The 16,208-nt window shown below is 33.1% G+C and overlaps 1 protein-coding gene across 12 annotated transcripts in view; it reads left to right on the top strand.

Moving 5' to 3' along the window:
* The window catches only part of AKT3 (AKT serine/threonine kinase 3), a 209,477-nt gene that overhangs the window by 39,808 nt on the left and 153,461 nt on the right, over positions 1–16,208 (top strand). For 2 of the 12 annotated variants that reach the window (XM_031690072.2, XM_072948590.1), the window contains exons 2-4: positions 345–406; positions 1,640–1,816; positions 12,359–12,468. The exons of 4 other annotated variants lie outside the window; for them this stretch is intronic. Coding sequence is in view for 1 of the 8 variants with exons in the window: in XM_031690071.2 (XP_031545931.1) it covers positions 345–406 (62 nt within the window). In the remaining 7 variants the exon portion in view is untranslated. Of the gene's footprint in view, positions 1–344; positions 407–1,639; positions 1,817–2,997; positions 3,074–12,358; positions 12,469–16,208 lie in introns of all 12 variants that reach the window. 6 more of the 12 variants (XM_072948589.1, XM_072948595.1, XM_072948591.1 and 3 more) reach the window with 5 other exon arrangements.

Below are 16,208 nucleotides of genomic sequence, written 5' to 3'. Positions count from 1 at the left end.
TGCATATGTTTTTATTCAAATCTTTATTTTCTTTTCCCTGAGTTCATTGATAGAATGAGTTTTTCCGTGAGCTCAGGAAAACAGAAGTATCATTTAGATCTTTATCTACAAATAATACTAAATTTTTTTCCTGGATTTTGAAAAGTTCTGTTTCAAACATTTTGAATCTTAGATATATTTTGACATTTTAAAATTGAAGTATGATCTTTTCCTATCCTCTAGCTTATGGATTACTTTCCCCTCTCTCAGTTAATGAATCAAGGACTTATTAGCCTTTCTAGAACTATTAAGAATCTCTAATTCTTTCACTTTTGGCAATAATTGTCTCCACATTTACTTTATAGAGTCCCCTTTGGTGGAATCCACAGGCGGAGAGGAAGCACAGGATTCATAAGATGGCGGGCGGGTGAGTGACTAAGCATTTGGGCTGGAATTGGAAAAAAAAAGTGGTAGTGGTTGCTCCTTAGTAATAGGAACAAAATTTGAGGTATAAGTTTGCACATTACATTGTCTTGGTGAGGGCTGTAAAGACAGTGTAATGGTTTTGAATGTCTTTATGTAAGTTTAATTAATAATTTATATGGCATAGCTATCATGCCATATGTACTATGATTTATCAAAATTCGCACTGATTCAACACACAGTTGACAGTTTGAGGAAACATAGAGCAAATAGTTTATACTGGAGTACATCTTTCTTTGGTAATGGTGGACAAAGATACATTATTAAATTGCGGTTTGGGGCTTTTCTTTTTTGTTTTAATAATAGAAATTTCATTTCTTAATAAATACCATTTTTGATTGTGATAAACAGATACGCTTCTGGAACCACAGAAATGAAACTTGAAAGAAAATGAGAAAACTTTCAGGGAGATGGTCTCTAATTTATATTAACATAGGATAATCATCAAGTGACATCATTTTCATTCAGAAGAAAAATGTTCTGTGCCCAATATTAACAGTATTATAGTATATATTATATAAACTAAAAACTTACTTTTGCACAGTAAAATCAGTGTAGCAATGATGTAAAAAAGGAAAAAAGACTATAAATTGAAGTCAAGAAAGGAGTAGAGCCTGTAAAAGTGGACATACAAAAAAGAGAAAAGTCTGTGGATCTTTATATTTCTCAATGGAAAAATAACCTTAAATTGGAGTACTGATTTACTGATGAATTTATGAATTTTTCTATGAATGTATTGGTATGTACTTAGATGAGATTGATTGTAAATAATATTACATAGAAGAAAAAGTTCATCTCTAGGACTCGTTCACTGCTTTTTTTCTTATTCCTTTAACCTCCTCATTTGGTAATTACCCTCCATGGACCTTTCCCTGTTTTGTCACTATCAGAAGAGAGCCCCAGTACTTTTGGCCTTGACAGGTTGTCTTTGAAAGATGAATAGACACATTAAATGGTGGATTATTTTACATTTAATTGAGGCTTTTGAAAATACAAACAGAATTTCCTTATGGTGAAACTTGAACATTGACATCTGTTGGGAGAAATATTTTTAGAGAAAAGAATTTTTTGACTCTGCTTCTTAAGTCACAGCCTGTTGCTGAGTAGGAAGGGAATGAACACTGTTACAGGCCTTCACTCACCAGTGTCTGAGTATCTGTTCCCTTTATCTGTACAGCATCATTTCATCCTCACGGGGAACTTCTGCGATAGGCATTCTTATTTACACTTTGCAAAAGAGGAACTGAAAGAAGCACAGAGAGATGACGTGACCTTCCTGAAGAGGTCACAGTTGAGGCACATCTTAAAATCAAGACTTTCAGACTCCAGAGATTTTGCGTTTACCACTAGACAGGTATTTGATGTCATTTTATTCTTTTGTTTAATCTATAATTCTTTCTGGTGAACATGATATCTTGCCCTCAAAAATTCTTTTACATGCTTCTGTAAAGATGATTCCCCAGCTCCTTTGTAAGTCACCACACTAGATCATGCTGCTTGTGGTTGATTGGTCTTTGAACTTTTTACTGTGTTTTTGGCTAGGAGTATAGAATTGCCTTGTTAGCAGAGGTAGCCAACAACTATAACATTCAGCTCTAACCATACTGAGTTAGGTGTTTTTTTTTTTTTTTTTTTTAGCAAATTGGCCAACTCTGAAGTTTGTTCTTAAAGTAAGGAAGTATATATGCCAACTGTATACATGTGAAGCATTTATGTGTACTGTAATGTTTGGGCCTTAATCATGACAAGAATGAATAAATTTTTTGTTATTGACACTTTTAAACAGATGTATTCAGCCTTACAAACAGTTTGAAAATGTTCATTCAACACAGAATTGTTAAGTGCTTACTGTGTGGCGGGGCTATGCTAGATTCTTCACTGAACACAGCACTGAAATGGTTTCTGCCTTCAGTGAGATGATCGTTTAGAAAGGAGATGAACATGTGAAGTAACTTTTGGAATACACTAATTATTACAGTGATGGAGGTGTGTAGAAGGAAGAATGGGCATGCTGTAAAAGGAAGAGTTAACTGTGCTTGGGTGACTTGGAAGGATTCTGAGAAGAGGTTGTAGTTTACACTGAAGGCTGAATATATTTTGACTAAAAAAAATTCATGGTCTGCTTATACATATTGCATATACAACATTTGGACAGACAGCGTTTCCCTCGCCTGTACACATAAATGTACTATTAAGCTTGAACACTTAGTGTCATCTCTTTTCTTCTAAACCGTACATTCCCCCCCACCCCCAATATATCTTTTAGAAGATTTCTCTTGTAGTTACTTCTTTCCCTTTATTTTTCTGTTCTCAGCTCTTAAATTTATCTGGTTTTTGGAAACAGGCAGACTAATTTCTGGATGGTAAAGGAAAGTCAAATTTATGATCATTGCTGTATTTCTACATTCTTTACAACATTTAGTAGTGACTGAAGCATCACAATGGTAGTGGAAAATGGTGAAGAGAGTAGGGTAATGGAACTTGACACCTGACTTATCATTTTCACTGTCACACAAATTGTTTTCTTCTATTTAGAATAATCTAAGAACTGAAAGTGTGACTAGCTACGTTTTTGAGCTGAAGATGAAGTTAGAGGACAGTCAGTCTGGAGGTAATTACACTGAGGGGTATTTCAGGCCCATTTTGATTGTAAGGCTTTTTGATGAGTTATACTAATGAAGGGTTCTCCTATGATTAAGTAGCCAGGTACATGCTTATCGTTGTCTCTTATATACATGCTGATTCTCACAGGCACATCAGCAGATGGTAAAGCCATTCAGTTTAGATGAGAAGCCGCATGATATTATGGAAAGAGCTCTGCACCAGAAGTTAGGAAAGCTGAATTCTGGTCCTACTTCTGCCTCTAAGTAATTTGTTCTCTGCCTTTGAACTAGTCAGTTAACCTCTCTTAGGTCTCAGTTTCTTGCTTTTTAAATACTGGGCGGGGATAATGCTCCATAAGATATTGCCCAGATCACACTTTAATCATTTTATTGTTGACAAGGGTACTTATTCAACTACCAAATCTTTATCAACTGCTTCCCTACTTCAGGTTCCTTGCTAGGTCGATGCAGTCAAAAAGAGACATGAAGGATAGGCACATAGATCAATGGAAGATAACTGAGAATCCAGAAATAAACTTATCACAAGTCTGATGAATTTTCGACAAGGGTAGCAAGACTATTCATTAGGGAAGAGTAGTCTTCAACAAATGATGCTGGGACAGCTGGATTTCCATATGCTGAAGAATGAATTTGCACCCCTACCTCACACTGTGTACAAAAAATAACTCAAAAAATAGGTTAAAGAACTAAACATAAGACCTAAAAATATAAATCTCTTAGAAGAAAACGGGTAAATCTTGATGACCTTGTAAATTGGACCTCATCAGAATTAAAAACTTGTATGTCAAAGGACACTGTTAGGAAAGTGAAATGATGACCCACAGAATGGGGGGAAATATTTGCAAGTCGTATATCTGATAAAGGTCTAGTATCCAAATTATATCAAGAATTTTTACAACTCAACAATAGAAAGCCAAAATTAAAAATGGGCAAAGGGTCTGAACTGACATTTTCCTAAAGAAGATACACAAATGACCAATAATACATGAGAAGATGCTCATCATGATTAGCCAGCAGACATATGCAAATCAAAATCATGTGAGGTACCACTTCACACCCATTAGGGTGGTTCTAATCAAAAAGATGGAAAATAAAAAGTGTTGGTGAGGATATGAAGACATTGGAATCCTCATACACTACTGATGGGATTGTAAAATGTTGCTTTGGAAAATGATTTGCCAGTGCCTTGAAGACTTAAACGGTATTACTGTATGACCCAGCAGTTTTGTACCTAGGTATATACTGAAGAGAATTGCAATCATATGTTTATACAAAACTTGTATGTGAATGTTCATAGCAGCATTATTCATAATAGCTCCAAAGTAAAAATAACCCTGATGTCTAATAACTGTTGCGTGGGTAAACAAAATATGGAATAATCCATAAAATTGAATGTTATTTAACCACAAAAGTAATGAAGTATGCATGCTACAACAGGGAGTAAGGTTAAAAACCTTACGCTAAGTGAAAAAAGTCAGACGCAAAAGGACACGTGTTATATGATTCGATTTATATGAAATGTCCAGACTAGACAAATGCATAGAGACAGAAAGCAGTGTGAGGGCTAAGGGGAAGAAGGAAGAGGGAGTGACTGCTAATGACTGCTGATGGGTTCAGAATTTCCTTTTAGGGTGATAAAAAGTACTGAAATTAGTGGTGATGGTTATACAAGCTTGTGAATATACTAAAACCCCAGACTGTACACTTTACAATGATAGTTTTTATGGTATGTGAATTGTATCTCAATAAAAAAATTTTTTGTAAGTCATGGTCCTTTACTTCAGGTGCTAAAATGAACTGTTTATGTGATAGGGATAATAAAGGGTTCTATGGGAGGATTCTGTCCTATTGTGTGGGGTTGGGGGTCAGACTCTTGGAATAAGTAACATTTGAATGGAGATCTGACGAATGAATTGGAGTTACTCAGATGAAAAGACTGGTATAATGGAAATTAGGAAACAGGGGAGAATATATCAGAATAAGCATGTTAAGGCCAATTTCTGTTCTAACAGGTATGGGCTCCTACATCTGTCACTGTGTAAGACTGTCAAAGACCTTTTGCCTTAAATAATTTAATTATCCTGTAGTGTTTACATCACATGTCTCTCTCTTATTGGAATCAAGCTCTTCAGTGACTAAGATTGGATTTTATTCATGCTGGGACCATAGTACACTAGGCATTGTAACATTCATTAAATGTTAATTGGATTGAATTGAACTTCTAATCTCATTACCTACTATATTCCTGCAATATCTACTTAAAGTCTTGTCTTTCCTTTGCAGTGCATCCTATATAAAGTAGTCTTAACCCTTTGAGAATCCAGTAAAAGCAGTAGACACTCTTGTCAGAGTGCCCTGTAAATTTCCATCATGGAACTTACTGCAATTAATTATTACTGTCTATCTTCTTTTTTATTACGGTTTTTCCCCCAGAATGTATTTTCTATGATGGTAGGGACCTTGTCAGTCTTCTACATTTTTGTGTCCTTTACTATAACCTTGTGAATGGTAGGTTCTTAATACTTAATTGAAGATGAATAGGTATGCTCCCTTTTTAGTTGAGAGTAGTGTATTTATTTATAATACAAGTAATTTTATAACAGTAACAAGCCTTAGACTTTGAATCTTTGTTTTATTGTTAGCAGACTGATCTTTCTAAAGCAGTACTTTTATTAGTGAAAAGTCTAGTCAAACTCTTGTGCCAGACCTGAGAGGGTTTCTGGGACTACAAAAATAAATAACATCATTCCTACTTTTTATGGAATTTTAGGATAAACAGAAAGAAACGCTTAAATTTCCTCAAGGAGGTCAAGGAAAGCTTCCTAGAGGGCATCTGGTATCTCTAAAGTTTTTTCAGCTCAAAAATTGTATAATTCATAGATGCCATTTTCCTTTGCAGTGGCAAAAACCTGGGTAGCTGCAAAGAAAAGACTGATAGTTACCAGCAGGATATGCTTGAGTCTTCCTGTGGCTGCCCTCATTCTAATTAACTTGAGTATTTACTTCAACCTAAGTAGTAACTTTGGAATTTAAATCTAATTCCTTACTAGACAGAGATTATTTATAGATTATCCATTATTTTGTTCGATAAAGGAAAGGAGAATTGAGCAGTGTTCTACATGGCTTTACTGGAGCAAGCTTTCATCGTTCAAGTTTTGTTTGATTTTTATTATATTTTATTTTAATTTAATTTAATTTTATTTTATTCTTTTGTTAACAAAGGAATCAGGAGATAATTGCGCTAAGCACTACTAATACACTATTATTTTACTTATACTTACTTATGCTACTAATTTACATGCTATGTTTATTTTCTCTCTCATTCCCATTAGAAGGTAAGCTCTATGAGAGCAGTATTTTGTCTGTTTTATTCGTTGCTCAATAAATATTTGTTGAATGAATATTTAGCAAGTTATTGGTAGCCTTAACAGAGTAGTTTGAATAAAATGGTGGGGATGAAAGTTGGTTTACATGGTTGAGGATAGCCTGAGCTGACTGATTTTAAAATCAGTAGGAATAGTTTTTTTCTCTTTTTAAAAAATTCAATGAGGAATATTTATGAAAATTCTCTTAGTCAATTTTGTTTCTTTTACTGCTGATAGCTTAAAATCTTTTAAAAATTAACATGTCCTATTAGGTTTCTTTTTTTTGGAATTATATAAGTTTTATAATTATTAAATTTATTGCCACAAATTATATTTTCTCAACTTCTTAGACTTTTTAGATTCTTAGGGAAAATGAAAATGTAAGGTTTCTCCTTTAAGCTAAACACTGCTGTGAAGTGTATCAGTAAATAGTTTTAGACCTTAGATTAATTTTATTTTTAAAAATTACTAAGCAAATGTACACCAAAAGTAAATACATGTGTAAATGACTTTACATTATTTGAAATGCTAGAATTAGACATCTGTCTAATGAATGTTGTTCTAAATGTTGCTGAATGATTAATAGTAATTAAAAGGTTAAATATAAGCTGAAGAAAGCTTTGAATTTTGAAATGTTTGCAACAGCTAGTAATCTGACTGATGCAGACGTTTTTGTCAAAGTTGAAAAAGTTAGAGCTAATTAATTTCTTGGGAGACATATGATGAAATTGTAGGTGTGATAACATATTTGAGTAACATATGGTAGTTATGGGACACCTTTCTAATGATTGAGCAGCCAGTTAAATATAGACTCTTTTTGGTGTTTTTCTTTTATTATCATTCTTTGTTACGGTGTATTTTTAAACTAATTTTGTTTTCTAGAGGTCAGTACCGAGGATTTAACAATTGATATTTAAAATTTTGATATGAACACATTGCTCTATACTAAACTGGCATAAATTTACTAAAAAATTTTCTTGAAAATACAGCCATTTTTTCCCTCAGCATACCCATGTGTTATACTTATCATTAAATAAATCCAATGTATGGGGCATTATTTTCTCAGTATTGTTTAACTTTACATTTAGTAAACCTTGTTTAACTCAGATTACCTCTGAATGAAGACCCCTTAAAATATTATGTGATTACCTTTGATAAACAGCATTTATAGATACATATTTTTAAAATTTAGCTGTATTTTTCTCTCATAAAGATTCACTATTTGCATTTTGACTGATTTCCTTCCTTCCAATCTTAACTTTCTGAACGCTGCTTGATTATGACAACAGATTAAAAAAGGAATTAATTCTGTTATTAAAATAGTATCTAGCACCTTGGTAGAGGAAATTTTGAGTTAAGGATTTTACAATAGAGGCAATTTAAGTAGTGACTTACAGTTTGTTTTCATTTTTTTAAGTTGAATTTTTACCAACATTTATATGACTGTAATCTAGTGTATAAATCTGAAGTTTTCTGTCATTCACAAATATGCACAAGAAATCAGTTCAGGGTAAACATGCTTCGGCCGTGCTGCAGAGCCGGCCCCCAGGGGTGTTCACGCTCACTCCCCTTAGTCTCAGTGTTCTTCTGATGAGGCTGATGAAGTGAAAACTAAATGTGAAGACTATGCTTTTCTGAGTTCTCTATTAAAGCAAAATTAGTATTTGTGTCTAAAATGAAATAAACTGAAAGGGAATATAATTTTAAACCTTAAAGGAAAGATGATGTGTAAATTCTAGAATTATCAAGGATATAAATGTAACACTTCTTTGGTTTCTAATCTAGAAACTATTCGGAATATTACTGTATTTTTTAATCTTCTTACCTAAAGAATTACCAAATGCATTTGGGAGTATCTAACATGTCTAGAAGCCTCCCAAATTGATTTACTAAACCTTTTTTTTATATCACCACAATTGCTTTCATTTAAATTTGAGTATCCTACAAAGATTTTGGTATGGACATCTGTTCTGTGAGTTCCTCCTTATTCTGAATGTGCTGCAGAATTTTCATTGTCAGTTGATGGTGCTTTTTTAGCTCATGGTGACAAAGACAAATACCCATTAAGGACTGCTGGATCATTTTGATCCAGGTGGCTCTGAACTTAAGCCTAAAGTTAAATAATAAAGGTGAACTTTCAAGTGATTCACAGTAAGGCAGTAACTCTCACACATTTAATAAAATTTGTAAAATTTGGATTATTTCCTATTTATCTGTCAGTACTGAGTTTTAAATATAGCAGAATTTTCTGGAATATAGCATACCACTTTGAAAAAATGACTTTAGAGATTTATTCTGGGGCTATAAATTTGACATAATTTAATTGGTAAGATTGTTACAGTGATTAGATTCTCCAGAAAGAAAATCTTAGTGAATAGCCTGTTTACTTTTTAAAGCTTATGAGAGTTTCAGTAGAGTAAAATGATGGTTTAAATATTTAACTTGTTTATTAATTACCAACAATAATAAAGTAAACATAAAATTGCATCATTTTTCTTCATTAAAGTAATCCATATAACTATGTAGCTAGTAGGCAATATTTAATAAGAATGGAAAGATGATTTTTCATTCAGTTGGAAAACTTGATATTTGATTTGATTTCATAGTTGAGTAATTATACTTAGAAATAGCATTTTTTGCTTTTATAAGTTGCTAAAATATTTTTTATTCAGATAAGTCTGTCTTTATGTCATAAAGTAAATGACAGATAACAAATCTATAAGCCAATATGAAAATTCACTATAAAACTTGGCCCTAATCCTGAAGGCTATGGTTGATTCTAGAAATGTTTCTGGAACAGTGGGTGAATGATATTGGAAGGTGAGATTTACATTTTAAATACAATGTCAACAATCTTTACTTTGCCTTGCGTAATCTGTATTGCCAGATGTGCTAAGGTCCGTGTTTTAACCATTCACATATCTTATTTTCTAAAATTACTTGATAAGTCTTGAAGGGACTTGTGATTGAAACGAAGGTTTTGAAAGAAAGTATGTTGAGTCTTTATAGTTGGGAAAACAGTCCATTTTGTGGAGCATGGTGCACTCTGTCACATAGAAACTTTTTATTTTTTATTTTTTTGGATGTTTTCATAGCCATCTGTAGAGGGTGCGATCATTGATTATACTTAAGTCAGATAAAAAGATAATTTTGATACTGTCTTTCCTTCTCTAAATACTTCGTTTCTGTGAAATGGTGTGTTAGCTTGATCACATCATCACAAAAGGAGTTTCATAGTTGGCAATTAAAGTTAGGTATAGTAAGGTCATTGTTTATCATTTTATTTAAGTATTTTCTGTTGACATGAAAAATTTTAAGAACAGATGATCAGCAATCTAGCCTGAGAATAAATGTTTTATTAAATATCTTTAGGAATGAAAGATTAATTTTAATAAATATATTTAAAATCTATCCATTTCACTTAATTTAGTTACTAAATAAGTGCCAAAGCATCTCAAACTCAGAATTACTATGAAGATATTAAACTTATTCTTCAGAAACTTGGGGGGAACTGTAGATACTTTATTCATTTATAATTACCAAGTATACTAAGAAAAACGTTATTTTGACTTTTAGAAACTATCTTAGTGTCATAATTTCTTATGAGATGTTGGATTTGGATTAGGTCAGGTAACAAGAAAGATTCCAAGATTAAGGAATCAAAATTCTATGCATTTTGGCTTTAACAATGAAATACTTGTTGTATTTCTTAAATGTGTGTGTGTGTGTGTATATATATATATATTTATATATATATAACTATATTCTTTAAAATATGTTCATATTTTTTTTTTGAAAAAATTCTTTCATAGTTGCAGCATTTGCTATAGTTGTTATAAGATTGAATAAATGTTCTGTTAGGTATATTTCTTATATTTACTAAGACGTGGCCTTCAGATTAGTAATATCAGAAATAAACTGATTTAAAAAATAATGAAACCTGAAAGTTGGAACAAGCTTTTGAATTTTTTATTGTTTTCTTTTTCTTTAAAAAAAATTTGTAAAGTAAATCTTGAGCCTTCGTACTATTTTGGAAAGATATGGTATGTAATTGACTTCTTAATTTAGCTTTCACTTAGGTTTTTTTATTGTATTCTATAATATGTGACTGGCTATTGTGAAGAAGTTAAATTTGATTAATGTTACCCTCTTATCAAAACTGTCTTTGTCCTTACTCTATTTTTAGCAGTAACTCCAGAGATCCTATTGAAACTTAAGTCACATGATGTGGCTTCTCTGCTCAGAAACCTCCTGTGACTTCCCATCTCACTCAGAGTAAAAGCCAGAGTCCCTTCTGGGATCTTCAAGGCTCTAGATGATCCCGAGCTCCTCATTACCTCTTGGACCGTATTCCTGCTAGTCCCTCCCTTGTGCCTCCGCTCTTCATGCTCTAACCATTCCAAGTTTTTTGTGTTCCTGGAACATGTGAGGCATGTTCTCATCTCAAAGTCTTGCTATTCTCTATGTCAAGAAAGCTCTCCCCCGACCCTCCCAATATCTACCTCTAACTTCCTCATACTTTTTTCAATTTTCCTTAAAATTTACTTTTTCAATGACATCTATCGTTGGTTACCTTCTCTAAAATTTTAGCTTCCCCACCCCCTCCAAACTCTTTATATTCCCTCCTGTTTTGTGTTTTAGTCCATAGACTTACCAGTATTTAGCATGGTATACACTGATTTCTCCCCCATCAAAATAAAAATTTCATGAAAACAGTGATTTTTGTCCACTTTTTCCTACTGTGTTCCCAGTGCCTGTCCTAAACTGGGCACTCAATATTTGTTGAGTGTATAATGAATGAAATTTATTACTAGAACCTATTTAATAAAGAGCTTTACTTATAGATAAATCTGTATCAGAATCCAAAGAGGGAATACAAATGTAGAAACCTTCATATTTTATTTATTTTTATTTATATTTTGAACTAATTTCAAACTTACAGAAAAGTTGAAAGAATAACTCAGAGCCTTTTTTTCTGACCCATTGGAGTGTGAGATGCTCCATTACCCCAGAATACTTTGATGAATTTTTCTTACAAATAAGGACATGCTCCAGCATGAGAAGAGTATAATTATTAAGTTAAGAAATTAATATTGATATATCAGTCACTACCATCCAATCCTCAGGCCCCATGCAGATTTTGGCACTTCACCCAATAATGTCTTTTATTGAAAAATTCTACTATGGGGTCTTGTGTTTGGTTGTTAGGAGGTCTCTCTTTTAATCTGGAATGGTTCCACAGTCTTTACTTCTATGACCTTGATGATTTTGAAGATTACATGCTAATTATTCTGTACAACATCCCTCTATTTCTGGTTGTCTGATATTTCTTCATGATTAGATTCAGGTTGTACATTTTTGGCAGCAGTATCACAGAAGTGTTGCTGTGTTTTTGTTGTATCCTCTTAGGAGGTGTTCAGTTTTGTTTTATCCTCTTATTCAGTGTCTGCAGATTCTTAACTCCTTTGGTTGTGCCTAATGACTGAAGGAAGAGTAAAAGTGCCTTCACATTTTAACGCATACTATGGAGTTCTGTAGCCTCATGCTGTGTGTTTTTAGGTGAAATTGTTTTATAATAAGGGCTTGTTTTAGTGTGTTAGTAACTATCTTTGATAAGATTAAGACTTTTATTCTGGTCTTTATGAACATTGTTTGTTATATCTTGAACTTAACCTAATGGCTAACCTACAGCAAAACTTGTTATAATAAAATTATACTGTACTTCGTAAGAAAATGGTTTGGAGAATCCTGAGAAATTTTTTTATAATTTAATAATTTTAATAACATGGAGAACATAATATTTAGTTAATAAAAACTATTTTTAGCGCTTTTGCCAGCTAATCTATCAATATATTAGTAATTGGAACATTTCAAAGATTTACTTATACTTTAACCTTTAATTTCTAGTCTCTCATGTGGGTTTGCAGATGTGACAAAAGGCAGGCAAGGACCAAGAAGGAGCCAGTATGAGAAGAATTAGTAAAGGGTCTTGAGTGATGCATTTATTCATTAATTTGGTAAGTATTTATTGACTGTCTTATACACATCAAACACTTTTTCTGGGAAGATTGTAAGTCAAAATAGGCAAGGTTTTTGCCCTCATTGAATAGTTTCTCAACCTCAGCCCTCATGGAGCAGATAATTCTTCTTTGTTGTAGGAGGCTGTATTATGTATTGTAAGATGCTTAGCAGCATCCCTGGATTCTACCCACTAGATACCAGCAGCCAGCGTCTACCCTTCCCTACTCTCTGCACCTGACAATAACCAAAAATGTCTCCAGACACTGCCAAATGTCCACCAGGGGCAGGGAGCAGAATCATCACTCCTGGTTGAGTGTTGCTGATTACAGAACTTAAAATCAAGTGTAGACACAGATATTAAACAGCTAATCATTCAAATATATGTATATATATATATATATATAATAAATATAAATATTTGTATATATTCAATTATATATATAATTATCAACTGTGATAAATGCTAATTAAGTGAAGTACAGAGAGCCGTGAGACTGTAATCAAGAAAATATACTGAATTTGGAGTTTAGTCAAACTGATAAAAGTTTTTATTGATTATATATTTGGTACTTGATGTAAGGAAAGAAATTTAAGACATGGTCTTTTACTTCAAATGTAGGCTGACTATATAATATATCTACAAAACAGGAGGCTTTTAAGAGTATATAAGGGTATGTTATTAATAACCAAGTTGGAGCAACAGGTAGAATGAGACAAATCCTACATAAGAACTTCCATAATCTACTTCCGAGTTTCCATAATCTACTAAGGGAAAAAGACCAATATGTGAAATACATAGAGAATAATTCAAGGCAATGTATCAATTAAGTGCTTAACTTTGTCACATTATTAGTACAAGAGGTGGTTCATTGTTATTTCTTCATTTTGACTTTATAGAAGGCTTCATGGAGAAAGGTGGGATTCCAAGTCTTCAGCTTAGTTCTTGAGGTTCTAACGTGACTCATTTGTTACTATTCAGTTCTTACGCTCTGCTAGGTAACTCCCTAATCTGTTGAAGAGTTTGAACTTGATTGTAGCAGACAGTAGAGAACTACTGGAGAGTCTGATGAGGAATGTAATGATGAAATGGTTGCCTCTTCTGGAAGAAACTGTTTCTTTCTATACCAACTTTGATAGTATCAATATTGGGTTATAAAAGAACAATATTATGTAACTATCAAGTATATATACTAGAAGAAAATTTTTTCTTAAACCAAATAAGTATCTATAAATCTCTTGTAAACAGCGGATTTCCTAGGATCATTCTTATACCAACTTAATATCCCCCAATTTTCTTTATTAAACATTGTGTACATTTTAATTTCTTATTCTACTTAAGGCCCTGTAAATTATAACTTTGTTAGTTGCCAGAGTATTTAAAATTTTAAATTACCTTTTAAAAGGTTTAGGCATGTCTTTTCACTTATTTCTTTGAATCTGTTTGCATTCTTTTTGTTGCCTTGCTGAGATCAGATATTGGGAAGATCATAAACTTTGAAATATGGAGCATTTGGGGAAGATAAGGCAGATAAAGATGGTACAATATGATGGAAGAAGCATGGAAATTTGAAACTGATAGAAATGAGCAGGATGTGGGAGGAAAGTATGTATTGGAAAAGGAGGCAGGAATTATGCCGAAGGTACGCTTGCCCATATCAAGTATTTGTTTACTGCCAATTCTGTTCCTGGCAAGAGGGCTAAAAACTTTCACTTCCTCTTCCCCACCCTTCCATTCCAAGGACCTTGATTTAAGGCTGGCTTAGCTGGTACCGATTAGTACTATTTAACCAAGTTAAATAGACCTTTGTGACTACATTCTCAACTTCAACAACTATTTATAGTAGTGTTCTCTGCTACAAAGCATCCAGAGTACCCAAAAGCTACCAGTGAACTTAGAGTTGAGACCACTTAGAAACCAGGGGGTTACCTGCAAAATATTTCTGTCATTTAAAAGTTTAAAGTCTATTGAGTTTGAAAAAATAAAAAATTGAAAACAGCTAATCTAATACTTGTGTATAATTGAAATGAGGTTTTTTAGGAAATTAAATTTGGCAAGTAATTAATCCTTAATAAGGAATAATTGTTTTATCTATTTTAGGGAAAATTAATTTAACAAACATATTATTATGTGAGATTTAGGCAGTGAACATGGGCAGTACATAATTTTTGCAATATTTATAGCATCAACCACAAAAAAGCTGAATTAATATCAAATACAAAGAACGTTCACCTCAGAATCAAAGCTATTCATAAGACAATGGTCATGGTCACTATGATTGATTCAGTATTTCAGAACTATTTGAAATGCTATACCATGTCACTTTACTAGATACACTTTGCAGGTGCTTATGTGCTTGATACTGGATAAATATCACTTTCTTTATACCTTCGAGTATTGAGTAGAATTTTTTTTTCTTAGTTGAAAATGTTCTCTCATTTGGTGACTTCTGGTTTTGTACTAAAAGTAAGGAAACTTGTAGTGATGTTAAATAATAAAACAGAGGCTGTCCAGCAAGCACTGTTGCAGACTCCGTACACAGAGGTAGGCCTGGCCCAGCAGCCGGCTGTGATCAGCCAGCCAGGCTTCTCTTGGTGAGCTCTCTCACCTTTCCCTGGAGCCCATGGAGTTTGGGTTGGATGGAATATCAACGTGAACGGTAGACCGGCTTAGGCAGTTTCAGACCCCAGGGATGAAATTCCTAGAGACTGTCCAACCTCCTGATACTCCCTGGGTACCTAGGAGCTTAGCCCTTACTATCTGTCTGGGTCCTACTTTTCTGTGTCCCTCAAACCCTTTTCCTTCTCTGTGGACTGGGTGCTGTTTCAGTTCTTGCATGTGTATCTCAAGCCTATTCCTGTAGACAAAATTTCATTCTGCAATAAATACATATATCTTCTCCATTTTGCATTTGTCAGCGTCCCTGTACCTCTCAGATCAAAACACCTCTCCCTTCAACAGTGGACTAGATTTGCCAAAGCCCTTTAGAACATGGGCACATAGCAGAATATCCTGTCTTTCTTTTGATTAGACTAGGATGAAAACAAAACAACAAAACAAAAACAAAAACTTTTATCATTTTAAAAGATGAATATGGCACTTCTTCCAAAAAAGGGGGAAATGATAGTATATTGTATACATGAAATTTAGATATAATTACATTTCTTAGAGTTTTTCTCATTTAAATTTTCTTGATACTTAAATCCGAAGTCAAGCATTTGGTAGAAAAGTTCAACTTACTTATCATTGCCTTGGGTACACTTTAAAAAGTCTGTCACGTGAATGGGTCTTTGTACATACCAAAACTTGTCTTGTGGCAGATGTCTTCACATTATAGAAGTTGCATAGATACTTAAAATGTGTTGTTCTGCATGATTCTGTAGTGATAATTTTCTAGAAGTTTCTTCCTTTTAGTAGTCTTTCTTTGACAAACATTAAAAAAAAAGTGTGTCTGCTTTCATGTAAATCCAAGTTGCAACATATTATAGAGCAATTTCACAAGTAAATTGGATCAGATAGCTCGGAATTAATCTTTTTTTCCAAAACATTATCTCCTTTCCTATATGGATTTATAACGTAACAGTGTGAATACCAGTAACTAAAACAAAGGAAGTCAGTTTTCTTTTTTAAAAAATAATTTTAAGTATGATTCTATTGTTTCTTAGCAGTAAACTGACTAGTTATTCAAGTATTACACAGCCTAAATCAACAGTGTTTACTAAGAACTGCATATATAAA

Source organism: Vicugna pacos, chromosome 23 (assembly GCF_048564905.1).
Source record: "Vicugna pacos chromosome 23, VicPac4, whole genome shotgun sequence".
Lineage (NCBI taxonomy): Eukaryota > Metazoa > Chordata > Mammalia > Artiodactyla > Camelidae > Vicugna > Vicugna pacos.
Note: the sequence above shows the minus strand (reverse complement) of the source record. Positions and strands in the feature narration are given on the sequence as shown.